This window comes from Sebastes fasciatus, chromosome 19 (assembly GCF_043250625.1).
Source record: "Sebastes fasciatus isolate fSebFas1 chromosome 19, fSebFas1.pri, whole genome shotgun sequence".
NCBI classification, from domain to species: Eukaryota; Metazoa; Chordata; class Actinopteri; order Perciformes; family Sebastidae; genus Sebastes; species Sebastes fasciatus.
Window position 1 is genome coordinate 26,564,424 of NC_133813.1, and position 17,964 is coordinate 26,582,387.

The 17,964-nt window shown below is 39.5% G+C and overlaps 1 protein-coding gene across 15 annotated transcripts in view; it reads left to right on the plus strand.

Annotated features, from left to right (window-relative positions):
* The window catches only part of mast4 (microtubule associated serine/threonine kinase family member 4), a 118,294-nt gene that overhangs the window by 80,862 nt on the left and 19,468 nt on the right, over positions 1–17,964 (plus strand). For 6 of the 15 annotated variants that reach the window (XM_074617246.1, XM_074617252.1, XM_074617260.1 and 3 more), the window contains 14 exons: positions 4,247–4,335; positions 7,639–7,708; positions 7,942–7,962; positions 8,291–8,369; positions 11,375–11,416; positions 11,515–11,651; positions 11,737–11,812; positions 11,890–12,099; positions 13,117–13,218; positions 14,652–14,784; positions 16,046–16,107; positions 16,236–16,327; positions 17,116–17,324; positions 17,430–17,568. In XM_074617246.1, the coding sequence (XP_074473347.1) occupies positions 4,247–4,335; positions 7,639–7,708; positions 7,942–7,962; positions 8,291–8,369; positions 11,375–11,416; positions 11,515–11,651; positions 11,737–11,812; positions 11,890–12,099; positions 13,117–13,218; positions 14,652–14,784; positions 16,046–16,107; positions 16,236–16,327; positions 17,116–17,324; positions 17,430–17,568 (1,461 nt within the window). Of the gene's footprint in view, positions 1–4,246; positions 4,336–7,638; positions 7,709–7,941; positions 7,963–8,290; positions 8,370–11,374; positions 11,417–11,496; positions 11,652–11,736; positions 11,813–11,889; positions 12,100–13,116; positions 13,219–14,651; positions 14,785–16,045; positions 16,108–16,235; positions 16,328–17,115; positions 17,325–17,429; positions 17,569–17,964 lie in introns of all 15 variants that reach the window. The other 9 variants (XM_074617250.1, XM_074617259.1, XM_074617254.1 and 6 more) reach the window with 5 other exon arrangements.

Here is a 17,964-nt window from a genome sequence, read left to right on the forward strand (position 1 = left end):
CGAGGCTTCTCCCTCCCGTCCACCGATAAATCTGGAGTCCTTGTTAAAACCAGCCCGTTTAATCAACCTCTGATCCCTCCAAAGGGTCTTCTATGTTCCAAGGCTAGATGATGAGTAATATGAAATAATATAGCCAGGTATGGTTTGTGTATTTAGCCTGTGGAATGTACACACAACACTTGGTAAAGTAACAGTGTACAGCATTTAGGGGGATCTATAATTTATTAATAAGTATGTTTCCTTTAGGTTATAATCGCCTGAAAATACGATTGCGTTTTGCGTCATCCCAAGGGAGATGTTTCAGTTGGTTTCAATCTGCAACCTCACCGCTAGATGCTGCCAGATCCTCCACACTGCACCTTTAAAAATACTAGCAAGGACTATCAGCACTGCCAGCGGTAAGAATACATACTGTAGGGGGTTACTTTAAATCTGCACTCTTTTCCAAAAATGTACTAACCTGAACACATCAGTGATCATAAAAATCGGAAAAATTATGTATCTACAGGCCACAATGATAATAATAATAAACACCTTGCAATAACTTTTGACCCGAGAGGGTAAATCCGATTGCTTCTGTTCTTCTATTCTTGTAGTTTTCATTTTTACATAAACGTTTGTGAACATGAGACTGAAGGCGGCACCTAGATTAGTTTGGAGAAGTGATCAGTTCCTGGACACCTGCAGGGCTTGACCTTCCTGCTACCAAAGCTTTAATATACAAACAAGATAACATCTGACTGGTGCAAATTATCAGAGCAGTCGTAGGTAAATCCAGGCTTCCGTGTATTGTAAGTATTTGGGAGCTTAGCGTGGAGTGCTGAGAGCTTTTTGCACATCATTATTATCAACTTTATTATCAACTCTTGTAAAAAAGTTTCTCTCTCTTCACTATTGCTGAAGTGACAGTGAAGCTGTGAGGCCTCTGCAGTGGCGCCTGTAGGAGCTGCTCTTCAGCAGTGTTGACAAAGAGATGAAGGCCGTCTGCTCACACAACTCTGCGTCATTGCAGAAGCCCAGAATCTGCATTTTAACATTTTGTAGGATCAATGCTGCAACACCGAGACAGGCGAGCTGCACTTGTGACTGGCTGACATCTTTCTCTCTCTCTCTCTCCTAAAATGAATGCTTGTTCTGTATCTCTATCACCGGAGTAAAGAACTCTACATTGTAGTCATGCAGCGCTGTGTTTCTGCTCCTCATAAAAGATCTTTCTTTAGTCTTTATTTGGATCCCCATTAGCTTCCACAAAAAGGATGCTAGTCGTCCGGGGGGTCCACACAAAAACAATAACAATATAAATAACACAGTATCAATAAAACAAGATAATATATACAATATTAAGATCAGAAAATAAGTAATATGAACGAATAGTGAATTGAAGCTTACAAAAAATCTAATTGTCACAAAAATAGCCACAAAAAGAAAATAAAAACAACCAAAAAGGATCCAAAATACAAAGAAACTAAAGTTACTAAGTCTATTTGAGATTCATACATTTTAGTTTTAGTGATTTTTTGAAAGATAATCCACTTCTGATGTTGGTTGTTTTTTATACATCTCAAACACATTCGCTGGGAAAGTAGTAGTAATTTATTTTGGTCTTTGTTAACAATTTTACAAAAAGAATGCACATAAATAATAAATAAATATCAACAATGCATTACATTAAAGAAAGAAAGAACAACGAAGAACCGGCTGCTCTGTTCTGTAGCAGCATTTGACCAAATGATAAGAACTCCAGGTCTGACAGAAACAAGTGGCCAAACAGCGTCAATCATAACAGAAGACAATGTCCTCACTGTGATCACACTAAGACAGTAAATTAACTAATTTAACACCCAGTAATTTGGCCAACTGATATCTATAAGAATAATCCTACTAGGGCTGCAACTAACGATTATTTTCATTGTTGATTAATCTAGTGATTATTAGGTCTATAAAACGTCAGAAAATGTTGATCAGTGTTTCCCAAAGCCCAAGATGACGTCCTCAAATGTCTTGTTTTATCCACAACTCAAAGATATTCAGTTTACTGTCATAGAGGAGAGAAGAAACCAGAAAATATTCACATTTACTTTTATTTTCTTTAAAAAGTACTCAAACCGATTAATCACTTATCAAAATAGTTGGCGAATAGTTTAATAGTTTAGTAGTACAACTAATCAATTAATCGTTTTAATTCCTACTACCAAATGTCAAATTTAATTTGGCAATGTAAGCAACTCAACATAAATGTATATAATCTCTCCCTGAGCTGCACTAATGTTTGTGATGAACAGAACAAATTTGAGTCATCTGCATACATACGACCTGCCGTCGTAGAAGCAGAGTAAGGATCACCTACGTCCAAGGTGCACGGAGAAGCTCCAGCAACATTTGAGTATACAGAACAACAAAACTACCATTGAAAAATACTCAATGTGTTCTGCCAGATAACGAGAACTAAAGGTGAAAACCTATAAGATTTAAGCTTGGCAATAAGAATACTATGGTCATTAAAGCACAGCCACACACACACTGAGAGAGAAACTGGAGAATAAATGTGTTTCTCTGGTGTTTGTATTATGCACAGGAGGGAAATCATTATTGAATAACATCTTATAAATTCAGTTCTCTGAGGAGGTTATGTAACAGAATGTCATTGAGTCTCCGACCTTGAAGTGAATTCATGTTCTTCAGGCATTATGTGTTCCCACACTGACGACCTCTAATTTAAAAGTATAAACCCCGAGACTAATCGGGACATTGAACATTGAAGCTGCTTTTTTATGTTGAAATAGTTCATTTTTCTCTCAAGGTTAAAAACTGGGCTCCAATTCTGAGTCACATGTTGTTGATCCCAGTGGTCCGTTGTGAGTCACAGTCCTGTTTTAACATGATCAACACACATAGAAGCATTCTGAAGCAGGTTGTTCTGTCTTTTGTTTTCATGGCACCGTATGCACCGATATTAACTGTCCACTCCAGGACTATAACACACCCTGGAGTGTATATAGAGGGCATATTTAATATTCGGTCAGAAATACATGTAGTTGAGTGTTTGTAATAACTGTTATGTAATGTTTAAATAGATTGCAGTAAATATTATTGATATAATACATATCATATTATTACTCTTTATTTTGTTTCTCCACAGAGAGGAAACTGATGTGATGATGTTGATCATTATAGATGAATTACTTTTGACACATGTTGAGAAGATATTTATGGTAGCAACATTATATTTAATGTGAAATTTAACCACTACCTAATATTTCTTTTGTTGAAATGTATGTTAACCCCAGAATTAGTCGAATTTAAATGTAGATTTTTTTTTTTAACTTAAAAACTATAACAAAACATATATAAAAATTTTCTAGACAGTAGCTAAATTTCAAAAACTTTTGATAGGGCTGTCAATCGATAATATTTAATCGCAATTAATCACATGATTGTCCATAGTTAATCACATTTTTTATCTCTTAAAAATGTACCTTAAAGGGAGATTTGTCATGTATTTAATCCTCTTATCAACATGAGAGTGGGTAAATATGCTGCTTTATGCAAATGTATGTATATATTTATTATTGGAAATCGTGGGTACCCATAGAACCCATTTACATTCACATATCTGGAGGTCAGGGCTCAAGGGACCCCTTTGAAGATGGACATGACAGTTGTTCCTCACCAACCTTTAGTGGCATGGTTGGTACCGATGGATTCATCAGGTTTTCTAGTTTCATATACCAGCATCTTCACTCTAGCTTTAGAACTGAGCCGCTACAACCTAAAAATCACAAGTTGAGTTAATGTGTTAAAGAAATTAGTGGTGTTAAAACTAATTTGCATTAACGTGTTATCACGTTAACTTTGACAGCCCTAAAACAACCTTAACTACTACTAAGTTAACTAACTACTGAATGTGTAGAATTTTAATGTTGTTTTTTTTACTTTTAAAAAACATTTATCATAATTTTCTAGACAGTAAAGTTTTGAAATTTCAAAATTGTTGAAAATGTTTTTACAGGTTCACAAATTCAGATATGAAATATTTTATTTTTTTCCTTTTACAACATTTGACAAGAATGATACCAAGACAGAGAGGTTGACAGAACTCTATATCACAATGAAAAGATGTACAAATACTACCAAGAGGAGCATATACTACAACATCGACTAACTAAAATAATATGGACATATGAGTTGAGATTTGTAGAAATATGTGATGAGCAATGTCTAATATTTGACTTGTGTGGTTTCACAGCTGCAGAACGAGCAACAGAAAGAGTCTGATAGGAAGCGGTCAGTCTTCAGGTTTACCACGACCTCACTCCCCTCTCTCATCTCTGACAGGTAAGTGTATCTACCGTACACCTGCATTGTCTATTAATTAATATGTAGACACTGTTTCAGTGTACAAAGTACACCCCCACAGAGGGGGAGTTTAACTCACAATCTTCAATAACAGGACTGCAATCTGTGTGTAAAGCAAGTAGATGTATAATCCTCCTGCGTTTCCCTCTCTTTGACCCAGCACTTATCTGGCACCCTCATACTGTATTGATCTTATGACACGTTAATGTACACATTAATTAGAGTCGACTGGCTCCAACAACATAGGATGCAGAGGCGTGTCTGGTACGTCGATCAATGACCGAAAGCAAAGCATTAAAAAGTTATCAAAGTCATTAAAGGGATAGTTCAGGTGTTTCTCAGTGGGGTTCTATGAGGTTCTGATCCATAGTCAGTGTATTACCGACAGTAGATGGAGGTTAAAGGGATAGTTCAGGTGTTTCTCAGTGGGGTTCTATGAGGTTCTGATCCATAGTCAGTGTGTTACCGACAGTAGATGACGATCGGAGTATACAGGAGTGACCACACGGAACCAAAGCAATATAGTTCTGTTGACAGGTCCGGCAGCAAAACGTACTTTAGCCACCTAAATTAATCGGTATCAGTTTACGTGTGTGATATATTTTGAATATTTTCACCCCTTTACCTCTTCGTTAGACAGACCCTTTCCGACGGGGAACTGATGCCGTTGTATACACTTGTGTTCTCACCAGAAGCTGCCAACTTCATTGAAAGATTACAGTAATTTCCCCTCTCAGAACACGGGAGCTGCTGGTCTACCGCCGCCTCCTTCGGGTTAGTTTGTTTGTGCTATTGTGTGACTTTGGTGTGTCTGAACAAACCAAAGTCACAACAATAGAAACAAACTGACCGATTGACTGCTTTGGCGAGAACATAGATAACGGTCTCACGGAAGGTAAACAGGCAACAATATTCAGTCAGTCATGCTTGTCAGGTCAGTTCTGTGGTGTTTGGGTCAGAATGAAAGTGAACAGTGGCGAGTTGAGGGGCGGTGATTGTGCTGGGTGAGGAAGTGGTGGCCTGCAGACAGGAAATGCAGAGAGGGGGGGGGGGGGGGGGCAGGCCTCATTTACCACAGGGCGTCTTATTTCCTGGCATCGGTCAGCAAAGTTAGAGCTGCAGACTCCCAGCGTCTGGTCTGTACTACTGTCGTCTTTAAGATGGACTCAGAGAGCCACTATGTTGTTGTTAATGGATGTGTTCAGCGCTGGGATGACCTGACGCTGTGGCTCAGTTGTTATATTGGTACCAAAGGTAAGAAAAACATCCTTTCATCCATTTACAGCAGGCAATGTGTATACACAATAATGAAGAAGGTTTCTACATCAATGTGATGTTTCTCTTCTGGTCGTGTGTTGCAGCAGATCAAACCTTCGTTCATGATCATGAATCATTTTATAAACCACCTTACCTTGAACTGTATTTCCTGTTAGTGTTCCTAATAGTCAGTAGATAATCTGTCTAACTCCCAAAGGAAGAGGTTTTCATCTTTAATTGGCTGTGATTTAAGATTACAGTGCAGTCACATACAGTAGGTGACATTCATCACTAACCAGAGTCAGTGGAGCTGTCATTGTCCCCCAGTATGGACCATGTCTGATTAATGCTGGACCACAACGGCACAAAGTCCCTACAGTCTAGTGTTCAGAGGCCCAGAGCTTCTATAACACAACATAATCATGTAATACAGAATTACTGATGTCTTTAACCCTTTGAACTCTGTACCTACATTGGTTATTTTTGCTTATTGTGGTGTCATTTATTGGAATATTTTCAAATTCTTCATATCTCTAAAATGTATTTTTACATGTAAAGTCTCCTAGTTTCTCAGTGGTTCTGTTGTATTTGAACCTGTAAAGTGTGCAGAGACTCTTTAAATAGTTTGAACTGAGCTTCCTCAAAGACCTGCCTCGACTTTTTATAGCAACATGAAGGCAGTTGTGATGTGCCTGTCAGACTTTTACAACTATCACAACGTGTCTCAGAGGTTTAAACATTTAGGATCAGTGAGAAGAGATTATTAAACTACACTGTGCACGTTGGACATTCAGACACATTTCGGCATGCTGTGAGGCTTTTAGAAACAAATTGGCTTAAAGATGCTGTTTGACAATTACTGCCATGTGGAAGGTAGGATAACAGGTGACATTTGACATTAAGCCAAACAGAAAATGTCCAGAACAATGTGCATTCAGTGATTATGTTGTTGATGAAAATGATACTTTTGGAATGTGTATTTAGTTTGTCTGGTTTCTGTCTTCTAAACCGACTACTTCAGTATACTGACGTTTCAGTTAGAGCTAATTTAGTTCTAGCTGTCAGTAAAGTGTCAGCGTGTGTGGTAGACAGATCTATACAAACTACATGTCTGTTATATTAAATATTAAGTTAGAACTGTTCAGTTTTATGTTTTGCTGTTGGTTTTATAGCTAAAACATTTAGTCGATTGACAGAAAAATGACTAACAACTATTTTGATAATCAACTAGAAGTGAAAAAGATTCATTCCCTATTTCCCTATAAGAGAATTTGCTGCTCTTCTTTGTCCTGTTATGTGATTATAAACGGAAAGAAATGTGATAGGAAAGCACATTGTAATGACATGATAATATCTATATAAAGTGAAATGATAGTATTTTGTCTTTGATTTTGAAATCTTGGATGTGCTAGCACTCCACCGTGAAGTGCAACCTCCTTTACCAACACAGTTTGGATTTGGAGCTTTTGAATGCTGTAATCTTCGGCTTTAGGAAATTGTGATGGTCATTCTTTTTTTTTTTTTTACTATTTTTTGACATTTTATAGAGCAAAAAATTAATCAAGACAGTAATCTGCAAATTTAAAAACCAAATAAAATAATGTTTTGTTGCAGCTCTAGTTGGTTTTCATTAAACTTTCTGTAGCACTTGTAATTATTTCACTTGGATCAGCTGTATAGCTCCTCCATCACCTGAGCTGCAATAAGCCATAATATATGTTCCCACTGATTTGTGTATGTGGATATATATATATATATATATATAGTTTTTTATCTTCTAAAGGTGATAAATGCGAGATTAGGAGCATTTCTATTGCCTCCACACAGCTCTCAACATGGCGACAGCTTAAGTCTGTCAATGAAGTAAAGATGAGCAGACATCAGCCTCTGATCTGTGATGCTGCAGCCAGCGCTGGTTTATTAATCAGTGAATCGGTCTTTGTTTTGGCTGCAGATTGAAATTGGAATCTGGTCTTATTGAGTTGTTTTCTTTTTAAATGTGTTCTATCTTGTGTTTTTTTGCAGGAACAAGCCCACAAGACAGTCCTAGGAATTTCTCTCCTAGTGCCTCTGCTCATTTCTCCTTTGCACGAAGGTACATTACATACACTACCACAGATATTTACTTGATTTGCTGCTGAACAGATCAGCCGGTAAAGACCAGAGGGACACTCGTCAGATACAGACTCTTTAAAAGAAAAGCTGAACTTTGAGTTGTAGCCGAACGACGGTCTATTTCTGCTCTCAAAAACAGCATCAATATATTTATTTTCTACTATTTCTCAACATGATATCATGTAATTGTGTATTTTTTATTATAATCCACAGTCATTGCCACAGAGCAGACAGGTAACTTCATGTTAGGCTTTTATTTCATGACCACCCCCCTCCCCCTTTATAGTTCATACCCGCTTCGTTAGTTTGTCTCGTAGTAACTGAAGTTTTCTTTTGCATCATTCTGGCATCTAGTTTCTTCTGTAATTTCTGCTGTCCCATGTTGTGTAACTGAGCAAAGAAAGGTCCCCATTCATCTATAACCATGTGATCATTAGGATTGTAAGAGTTAATTTACATGTTTTTAATTCAAACATGGATAGTTGTAAAGTCTTCTCACTGACCAGCATCGTAATTTCTCGATAATTTATGGACTGTGTTTGTGTTTGATGTTGTGCGACAGGACTGATGGTCGCCGCTGGTCGTTGGCCTCCCTTCCCTCCTCTGGATATGGAACCAACACGCCCAGCTCCACCGTCTCTGTAAGTGTCACCCAGTCTAACACGACAGGTCGACCTACTCTATTTCACCTAAACACAACCAAAGATATCAACTAAAGATGTCAACTAGGACCGTCAAAGTTAACGCCGTTATAAAACGTCAACGCAGATTCGTTTCAACGCCACTAATTTCTTTAACGCAAGTTGGAATTGCGAATCCTGCGGTACCAACCATGTCATACTAGCTTGTAGTGAAGGAGGCTAAATAAACGCTCCAAACATTGGGCCCAATGTTGGCGAGGAAAAACTGTCATGGTCATTTTTAAAGGGGTCCCTTGACCTCTGACCTCCAGATATGTGAATGAAAATGGGTTCTATGGGTACAGGAAGGAGAAGGGCATCACACATCTTCATCATCTCTTTACAAATAACTCACTATCATCCTTTGAACAGTTAAATGACAAATTCAACAAAGAACAATATTTACAGTACATCCAAATAATGAACTCTATCAATAACCCCCCAAACCATCCCCATTAATAAAAAATATCACAACCATAGTAAATACCCCGAAACAACTCTCCAAACTTTACAGAATCTAATCTGCATCAAACTCCACAATAATATCCCTACCAATAGAAAAAAATGGAAATAGTACCTCAATATCAACCCGGATAATAACTTCTAGACAAAAATCTGTAAATCCACCTTTCAAATGAGCAGAAATATCAATTTACAACTGATCCAGTAGCAGATAATACACCGCACACATCTCACAGTGTGTCACAATGGGATTCACTAATGCCAGGATCACACTACACGATATTTTTGACAGTTACGATGGTCACTGTGTGAGATTAGACGATTGAGTCATAAATTCTTGCCGTGACTTGGCCGTGACACATGACAGACTACACGTCGGTCCCCTGTTCCGACAATACACACTCTCCCGGAACCGCCGTCTTAATATACGGGCTGACCGGGGCTCAAGCCCCCCCCAGGCCCGACCATGTAAAGGGGCCCACGAGGCTCCAGGGGAAATAATACAAATATAATATACAGGGAGAAGAGAAAGCGGGCGCTCAACGGGATGCTCCATGCACAAAGACGCAACGGCGGTGTTTTTTACTCCGACACTACCTAGATTGAATATCCTACCGCAAGGTCTGGCAGCAGTTGTGCGGGGAAGGTCCAATGACATCATTCTGCATAATAAGTAGCCATGTGCTTCTGTTTACAGCTGTGTGCGTCTGTGCTCAGCCGGTCAAATTCACGACCATGACGGAACACGTCATGGAAAGCAAAACAAAAAATCAAACATGCTAGACTTTCTGTCGGGACGTCGTGAGGCGTCCCAGACGCAGCGTCGGTTATTGTGTACTATGACACACCACGAGATAAAACGATTGATTTTCGCACACAACACTCATTTATCGTTCCCGATCCCCTACGGCGGCCGTGTCGGGCTATTATCGGGCTGATATTGTGTAGTCTGAACCGGGCATTACTCACAGTACTGTGCACATTGTAAACCTGACACCCACAACAATTACCTACACGCCTTCTGGTCCTACCTCCCCGTCCCCCCCGTACCGCCCCCTCTAAGCTTGCTGTTGAGATTTATCTGTTTACATAAACCCATATTCATAATGCTAAAACATGATGGAACGTTGGTCAAATAGAAATCTGTTTAAGTTAAAAATGTCTTTAATGTGTAGTTCAGTATTTGTCATCGTGGCTCTGTTTACTCATGAAACACACTGTATGACTTGTTCTGGAGTAAACATGACTAAGTAGGCAGCAAACACACACATCTCTCTCTCTCTCTCTCTCTCTCTCTCTCTTATTGTGTCTACTTCTCTCTCTTTCTTTCACTCTGACCATAATATATCCCTGTTTATAGGAAGCACACAGAGCATGAGCATTCAATACACACACTAACACTTACAGGAAGTACAACGTGTCACACAGGATTAAAAGTGTCCCGTATTGATGCGGTGTTCTTGTTTTGTTGTGCTGTTTGGTCAGCTAGTACATTTCCTGCTATTCACGCCGTCTATGGAAGGAAACACGTCCTTGTTTCTCTGGTGAAACATCAGTCATCATGAGTCAAGTTAAACTAGAATCAGTAACAGTGTTTGGTACTGTATGTGGTAACGGTCAGGCTCATAGTACAGCAGTTTATTATTTGTTCATCTTTTCAGTGTAATCTGTCAGAGTTGTATCACTGTCCTGTGTGTTACTATGAATCCACAGTACACGTGGTTATTTAGGATGCTTTAAAGGAGAGCTATGAGAAGATTAATACTTCTTTCATGTCTGGAAGGTGTAATATGAATAAAAAAACCTTTTGTCCGACGGTCTGTTACCCCGAAAACAAATGCCCATTTTTCCGAAGGCCCATTGCTCAGAAATACACACTCTCATTGCAACAAACAGAAGCACGGAGAGTGTTTGGCTGATTATTGTGCAGAATGACTGCGATCAGTTGGAACTAGGGCTGTCAAAGTTAACGGTATAATAACATACCAGCTTGTCATGAAGGAGGCTAAATAACGCTCCAAACATGCACTAAATTTTGGCGAGGAAAAACTGTCATGCCCATTTTCAAAGGGGTCCCTTTGACCTCTGACCTCCAGATCAGTGAATGTAAATGGGTTCTATGGGTACCCACGAGTCTCCCCTTTACAGACATGCCCACTTTATGATAATCACATGCAGTTTGGGGCAAAGTCATAGTCAAGTCTGCAAGCATTCATAAGAACCCACACAATCAGTTTTTATAAATCTCCGTGCAGATGTTTTGGACAAATCTGTGCTTGGTGTGAAATTCTAATCTGTACAAAAACACAATTTAAAAAACGGCAAGTTGTGGTTTTACCTTTTTTCTTTTTTTACTTTTGGGCAGAGCTAGGCTAGTTGTTTCCCCCTGCTTACAGTCTTTATGCTAAGCTAAGCTAGCTGTCCTGGCTGAAGCTTCGTATCTCAGCCTTTCTGACATTCTCATCTTACTTCCCAAAATGTTACTATTCCTTAAAACTGTGCAGGTCCTTGTGGGGAAACTGCCAAAACGATTTTCTGTCAGCATGGTATTTGATTTTTTTATCCACACACAAAAAAATTTATCTTTTTTTTCTTTTCATGTTGAATATATGTGTTTCATTTCCAGTCATCCTGTTCATCACAGGAGAAGCTGCACCAGCTGCCCTTCCAGCCTACGCCCGATGAACTGCACTTCCTCTCTAGGCACTTCTGCACTGAGAACATCTCCGGGGATGAATGCCGCAGAGCGACGGCCATGCGACCCCGCTCACGCAGTCTCAGGTATTTGTTCACCTCTACAGATGAACGTCATCATACCAGCAGCGCTGCCACTCAGGCACTGATTTTAGTCCAATTTATTTTTCAGCCCTGGAAGATCTCCATCATGTTACGACCACGAGATTATCATGATGAATCACGTCTACAAGGAGCGATTTCCGAGGGTAAGGGCTCACAATATGTCTGGCCCATTAATCATCTTATGCGTTACCAAACTGACGCCTTCCCCTTCTTCCTGCAGGCCACTGCTCAGATGGAGGAAAGGATTCAGGACATCATCCGCAGCAACTCTCCAGAGAGCGTCCTCCCTTTGGCAGATGGCGTGCTCGGCTTCGCCCACCACCAGATAATTGAACTGGCCCGTGACTGTCTGGAGAAGAGCCGGCTAGGACTCGTCACCTCCAGCTACTTCTGTGAGCTTACTGACAAGCTGGAGAAGCTTGTTCAGGAGGTGAGATGTTTTCAAAGACACTACACCAATAAATCCATTTTTTTTACATGAAAATGTTCTGTAATCGGTTTTAAAGGGAAAGTTTGTAGGATTTGGTGGCGTCTAGTTGCAGATTGCAACCAACTAAGTACCCCTCCTCTCACTCCTCCCTTTCCAAGACTGCCGTGATGTGAGTTTCACAAGGAGAAAAGAGTTGGGAAACTGGTTCAAATCTTTTTTATCGTGCAAAAGACAGAATATTGTTTTCATCCAGATGGTCAGAAGAGTCTGTAAATACCTTCAGAACAGTAAAGTGTTGTTAAATGAACCTTCTGGGTTTCCCACGCTCTCGGGTTTCTAGAGTTCCATATTCAGTGTTTTTACTCAAATATTTGGAATACCTCTTGAATTTATCCCCATCACAACTCTTTTTGGTATTCAACTTGAAGATAACCATCTACTAAAAAGCTCATCAAAATATATTGCATACCCTACTCTTATGTTAAATTGGAGGGAAGCCAACTCTGACTCAGGGAAACTATGAGGTTCTTGACCTTAGAGAAGACAAGATTTGTTATTCATGGGTCTAATGACAGATTCTTCAAAGTCTGCTACTTGGTTAACCAGTTTTATTTTATATTATATTATATTATATTATATTATATTATATTATATTATATTATATTATATTATATTATATTATATTGAATTATATTAAATTAAATTATATTATATTATGATATATTATATATTTATATCCTGTCTAATCAGTTCAAAATGTGACTATCTCATCATCGCTTGGTTATTATTATCTTTTGTAATTTTTTATTGAGAATTTTATGGGTGTGAGGCAGATAAAAAGATGACCTTTTGTTTTTTTTAAAGATCAGTATTTATTTCTGGGAAAATCCGATGTTTAGAGCTCAAACGTGATGGTGACACACGAGAGGCATAAAACCCTGGTAAAGGAGAACCGTGCTGCATTTTTCAGTCCACGCTAACATGTATAAACCTGAGATGTTGTATGTTGCTGTGTAGTCCACAGAGAGATCAGAGAGTGAGGAGGTAAACTTCATCAAAGAGCTGGTGAAGAAGATCCTCATCATCATCGCCCGACCTGCTCGACTGCTGGAATGTCTGGTATGTTTCTGAAATATATATATATATATATATATATATATATATATATATATATATATATATATATATATATATATATATATATATACTATTTATTAATGTGACACAAATCTTTTATATTTGATCTTCTTCAGTCTGTTCCTCAATAGGATTGTTAATTGTGAATTGTTAGAGCAGTGGAACTATATTTCCTACATGCTAATGGTTCCCTTTTTCTTCAAAGAAATGTAGTTGTATAAAATATTGAATGAACTGTCCTGTAATGTATTCCCTTTATTGGACCTGTGTTCAGTGGCAGTTTAAGCCTCTGACATTAACCACAGGTCAAACACACTGAAAAATATGCAAAGTGATCAGATTATCTTGCAGGCGACGCCTCAAAATGACTTTAGCGACTACATCCTTCACATCCTGTACAGACCTCCATGTTAGATATGAGAGTGTAATGTGATCGGAGTTAGACCGGTATAAAGGTATATTTCCCTACCTACTGATCCCTTAGACATCCTTTAATTCACATAAACTACAATAATATCACCATTCATCAAATCTTCAAACTGCACACTCAGGGGTGAATTCACATTGTGCTTTTTTTACGACCGCTAAATCTCTATAAATGAGACAAACAAAAATACTGTGTAATTCTCTGAAATGCACCCACAAGGGGTGAAATACACCCCCAACTGCACTGCCAGGCGGATAGCGTCTCGGTGCTCCTGTGCTATTTACTATTTACATTAGGTAATGTGCATTTGGAGCAAAATCGTCCCCTTTCTATGCAAATGAGCCTCAATACAAAAACGGTACAATTCACAAAGACCAGCGCTTATAGTCATATTATTATTATAGCCATATTATTATTATAACCACACGCAGTTACAGTGAAACTACTAGTGTTTTTAGAGTAGTCCATTCATAAAGGGGTGTCACCACCAGACTTTCCAGTGATCACGACAGCAGTGATTGTAGCCAAACGAAGACATCGTCATCATGCTCTGTTCAAACTCATTTATTTTGGGATGCAGTGACAGTAAATGAATAAAGCTCCGTTAAATGTCATTTTTGAAAATACACGAGAGAAAAAATTAATGAAAAATGAATTTATAATATAAAGAAATAAAAAAAAGAAATTCTTCCCTCCACAAAAAAAGGCAAATTTCACTCAGCTGCAAAACTTTATGGCAAATCTTTAGAGCAATATTTTTTGTAAATGGAACCTTGACACGGGGCAGATAGCGGCTGCAAGTGATGCGCAATTCATGGTGCTATCAATGGCCGCGATCCATTCTTTGTATATTTGCCCCCGAGAGTTCTAAAAGGCATCTCTGAGTGTGTCTGATCCAGAATAAAAACAACAGTTCACTTCAGATGAGTTGTTTACCTCCTTCTTGAACATGATTCATATACTAAAGCGTGCTGCTGTGTGTCTCCAGGAGTTTGACCCGGAGGAGTTTTACCACCTTCTGGAGGCCGCTGAAGGACACGCTAAAGAGGGCCAGGGCATCAAAACGGACATCCCTCGTTACATCATCAGCCAGCTGGGACTCACAAGAGATCCTCTGGAAGGTACGGGAAGTTTAAGGTCATCATCAGTCACTACGTTTACAGGCACACTAATATATAATATATAGTTCATGTAAACAACATAATACGTTTAGATATTCTGAGTTCGTCCTTATTAAATGTACTTCTAGAAGTATCTGCACTCTTATCTTCTATAATCCCATTGAAGTGCAGAGTATTCCAGTTGTCGGTGATGCAGTGAATAAATCTGTATACAGGGTAACCGTTGTGGTGAGACTGTAAAGGAATGAGAGAACTGAAAGACAAAGTCTCGACTACCGTCCTGCACCGAACAGCCCGTCTTTCTAATGACCCTCTGTCTCTCAGCATTCGGTAACAAACAACATTCATTATGACTAATTAGAAAGGAATGGCCTCCCCACAGACCTTCCACGGATCCACACAGGCTGGCTCATCAGCCGATCTCTCTCCGTTCATTTCCCCCGAGTGTGTCCTGTGTTTGGTTAGCCCGGGGCCTCGTGTGCCTGCAGCAAACCTTACGACGAAGGACAGATGTTAAATAGCAGAGGAAATGTGTTTACAGGCTCTCTGGGGACAAGACAAACTCCCCCCTGTGTGTGAACACACACATGGACTTTGGCATGATTGCACAACGTAAAAGATGGAGGTGGTTTATAATGAGCAATTGTTCTGGAGGGGTGATTTTTGGACATGTGTTTGTGTCGCCACATCTGATTTCCGCCCCATTTATTCTCAATTCGGATTATCTTGGAGTCAGCACCTCCAGCCTAATGGGTTAATAAAGACTGCTGTTATCGGTCCTGATTTCTCAGCACTTCTGTTACCTTTGTTTCAAAAACTGCACTGCAGAACATGTTCATAGGCCTAAAAAGTTGAAGTTATAGATTTATGATACACTAACAACTATCGTTTACGCCTCTACGCCGGCGACAGCCGTGGCCAGAGGAATTATGTTTATTTCTGTCCGTACATCTGCCCGGTCCATTCTCGTGAACGCGATATCTCAGAAACGTCCACTTGGACTCAAAGATTAAATTGATTTAGATTTTGGTAGTCAAATATCAAAGGTCACTGTGACCTCACTAAACACGTTTTTGACCATAACTCAAGAATTCATATGCTATTTATGAAATTTCACATAACAGGATAAAATGCTGAAGTGATGACATGTTGGACGGACATGGATGTAAACTGACACTTGACTGGTTGGAGGTAAACAACCGCGAGGCGATAATTCTGGTTTATATTTAAACTGCTTCTCTTTTCTTTATTCTTTCTGTAGAAATCGCTCAGCTGACCAGCTGTGACAGCGGGATAGCAGAAACACCAGAAACAGACGACTCGGTAAGCACTCAGAAATAGATTTTTTTGTATTGATCTACTCCGTCCATCTTTACCGCGGGTGTATCAGCGAAGGAGAGATCTTATCTTTTTGATTTGTTCTAGTATTTGTGTGTCTTCTTGCCCCTCAGTCGCAGAGCCTCAGCACAGCCCTGCGGTGCCGGCGTAAACCCTGTGAATTGGACTTTGAGATGACAAAACTCATCAGCAATGGTGCCTATGGGTGAGGACATCTTATTCTATATCTGATGATCTGATCTCTGATGACGGATGGTTTGTTACAGCCCCCTCTGTGTCCCCCTATCCATTATCCAGGTCCTTTACTGCCCCCCGCCAATTAAAATGTAGGCTAAATATTAATGTTGATTATTGTTCTGTGTTATATAATTTTGAAAGCATGTTATTGAATGCCCAATATTAGATTTGATTTGAATGTATTGGAATGTCATTATCTAATAAGTTTCCCAGGGAGCAATATGAATAGAAGTTATATTTATGAGTGCTAAACTAATCCAATGGTTAGAAATTTGACATTCAAACTTTAATTAAGTCTCGTTATTGATAACAAACGGCAGCAAATCCAAAAGCTTCTTGTTCTGCAATAAAAAAGATCGTCCGAGTCCCTCTCTCTCTGTCTATAAAGAACTTTTGCTAGTGGTTTTCCAACACGCCCTCGCGAAGGTAGGAGAGCTTTCTACTTGGATGCACGTTCAAATAATTGAGGCGCAACCTTTTGATGGAGGAGCGCACCTAAAGCGCTAGAAAACAACAAAAAGGACAATGGATTCAGAAAAACAGCCTCTTTAACAGCGAAAGCCTCGTCGAAAAAAGCTTCCGATGATGGTGATGGCGGTAAAACCAAGTCAAAGTATCCATATAGCATTTTTCTCAGGCAGAAAAGCTCCGGCCTTTCTGAAAAGACTAGAAATAACAATAGACAATGAAACAGATTTGATTGGTTTGAAGATCAGTTCTTTCTCCCAGCTGACCGATCTTCTGTTTGTTCCACAGAGCCGTTTATCTGGTTCGGCACAAGGAAACGAAGCAGCGGTTCGCCATGAAAAAGATCAACAAGCAGAACCTGATTCTGAGGAATCAGATACAACAGGCCTTTGTGGAGAGAGACATCCTCACCTTTGCCGAGAACCCTTTTGTGGTGTCCATGTACTGCTCCTTTGAGACACGGCGGCACCTGTGCATGGTCATGGAGTATGTTGAAGGTCAGCAGCGAGGTTTTTATTAACGCAGAGTGCTGCAGCTGAAAGCACTTTGAACAGTGTCTCCCGTTTGTTCTCTCCATCACATCGCTCCATTGATCTTTACAGGTGGAGACTGTGCCACCCTTCTGAAGAACATGGGTCCCCTGCCTGTGGATATGGCCAGGATGTACTTTGCAGAGACGGTGCTGGCTCTGGAGTATCTCCACAACTATGGCATCGTCCACAGAGACCTCAAACCAGACAAGTAATGCGTCAATAATAATAATATAACATAAATACAGTATCTGCATGTGATTATCATAAAGTGGGCATGTCTGTAAAGGGGAGGCTCGTGGGTACCCATAGAACCCATTTACATTCACATATCTGGAGGTCAGAGGTCAAGGGACCCCTTTGAAAATGGTCATGACAGTTTTTCCTCACCAAAATCTAGTGTAACCTCGTAGCGTTATTTAGCCTCCTTCATGACAAGCTAGTATGAAATAGATGGTACTGAGATGGTTGGTACTGAGATAGTTGGTACTGAGATAGGGATGCTCATTTTGAAAAAACATTTTAACCGATAACCGACCCTCGTTAACCGATTATTACCTTGGAAGGAGCCCCGAGGGGAGGTGATGCTACTTTCAAATGATGCTAG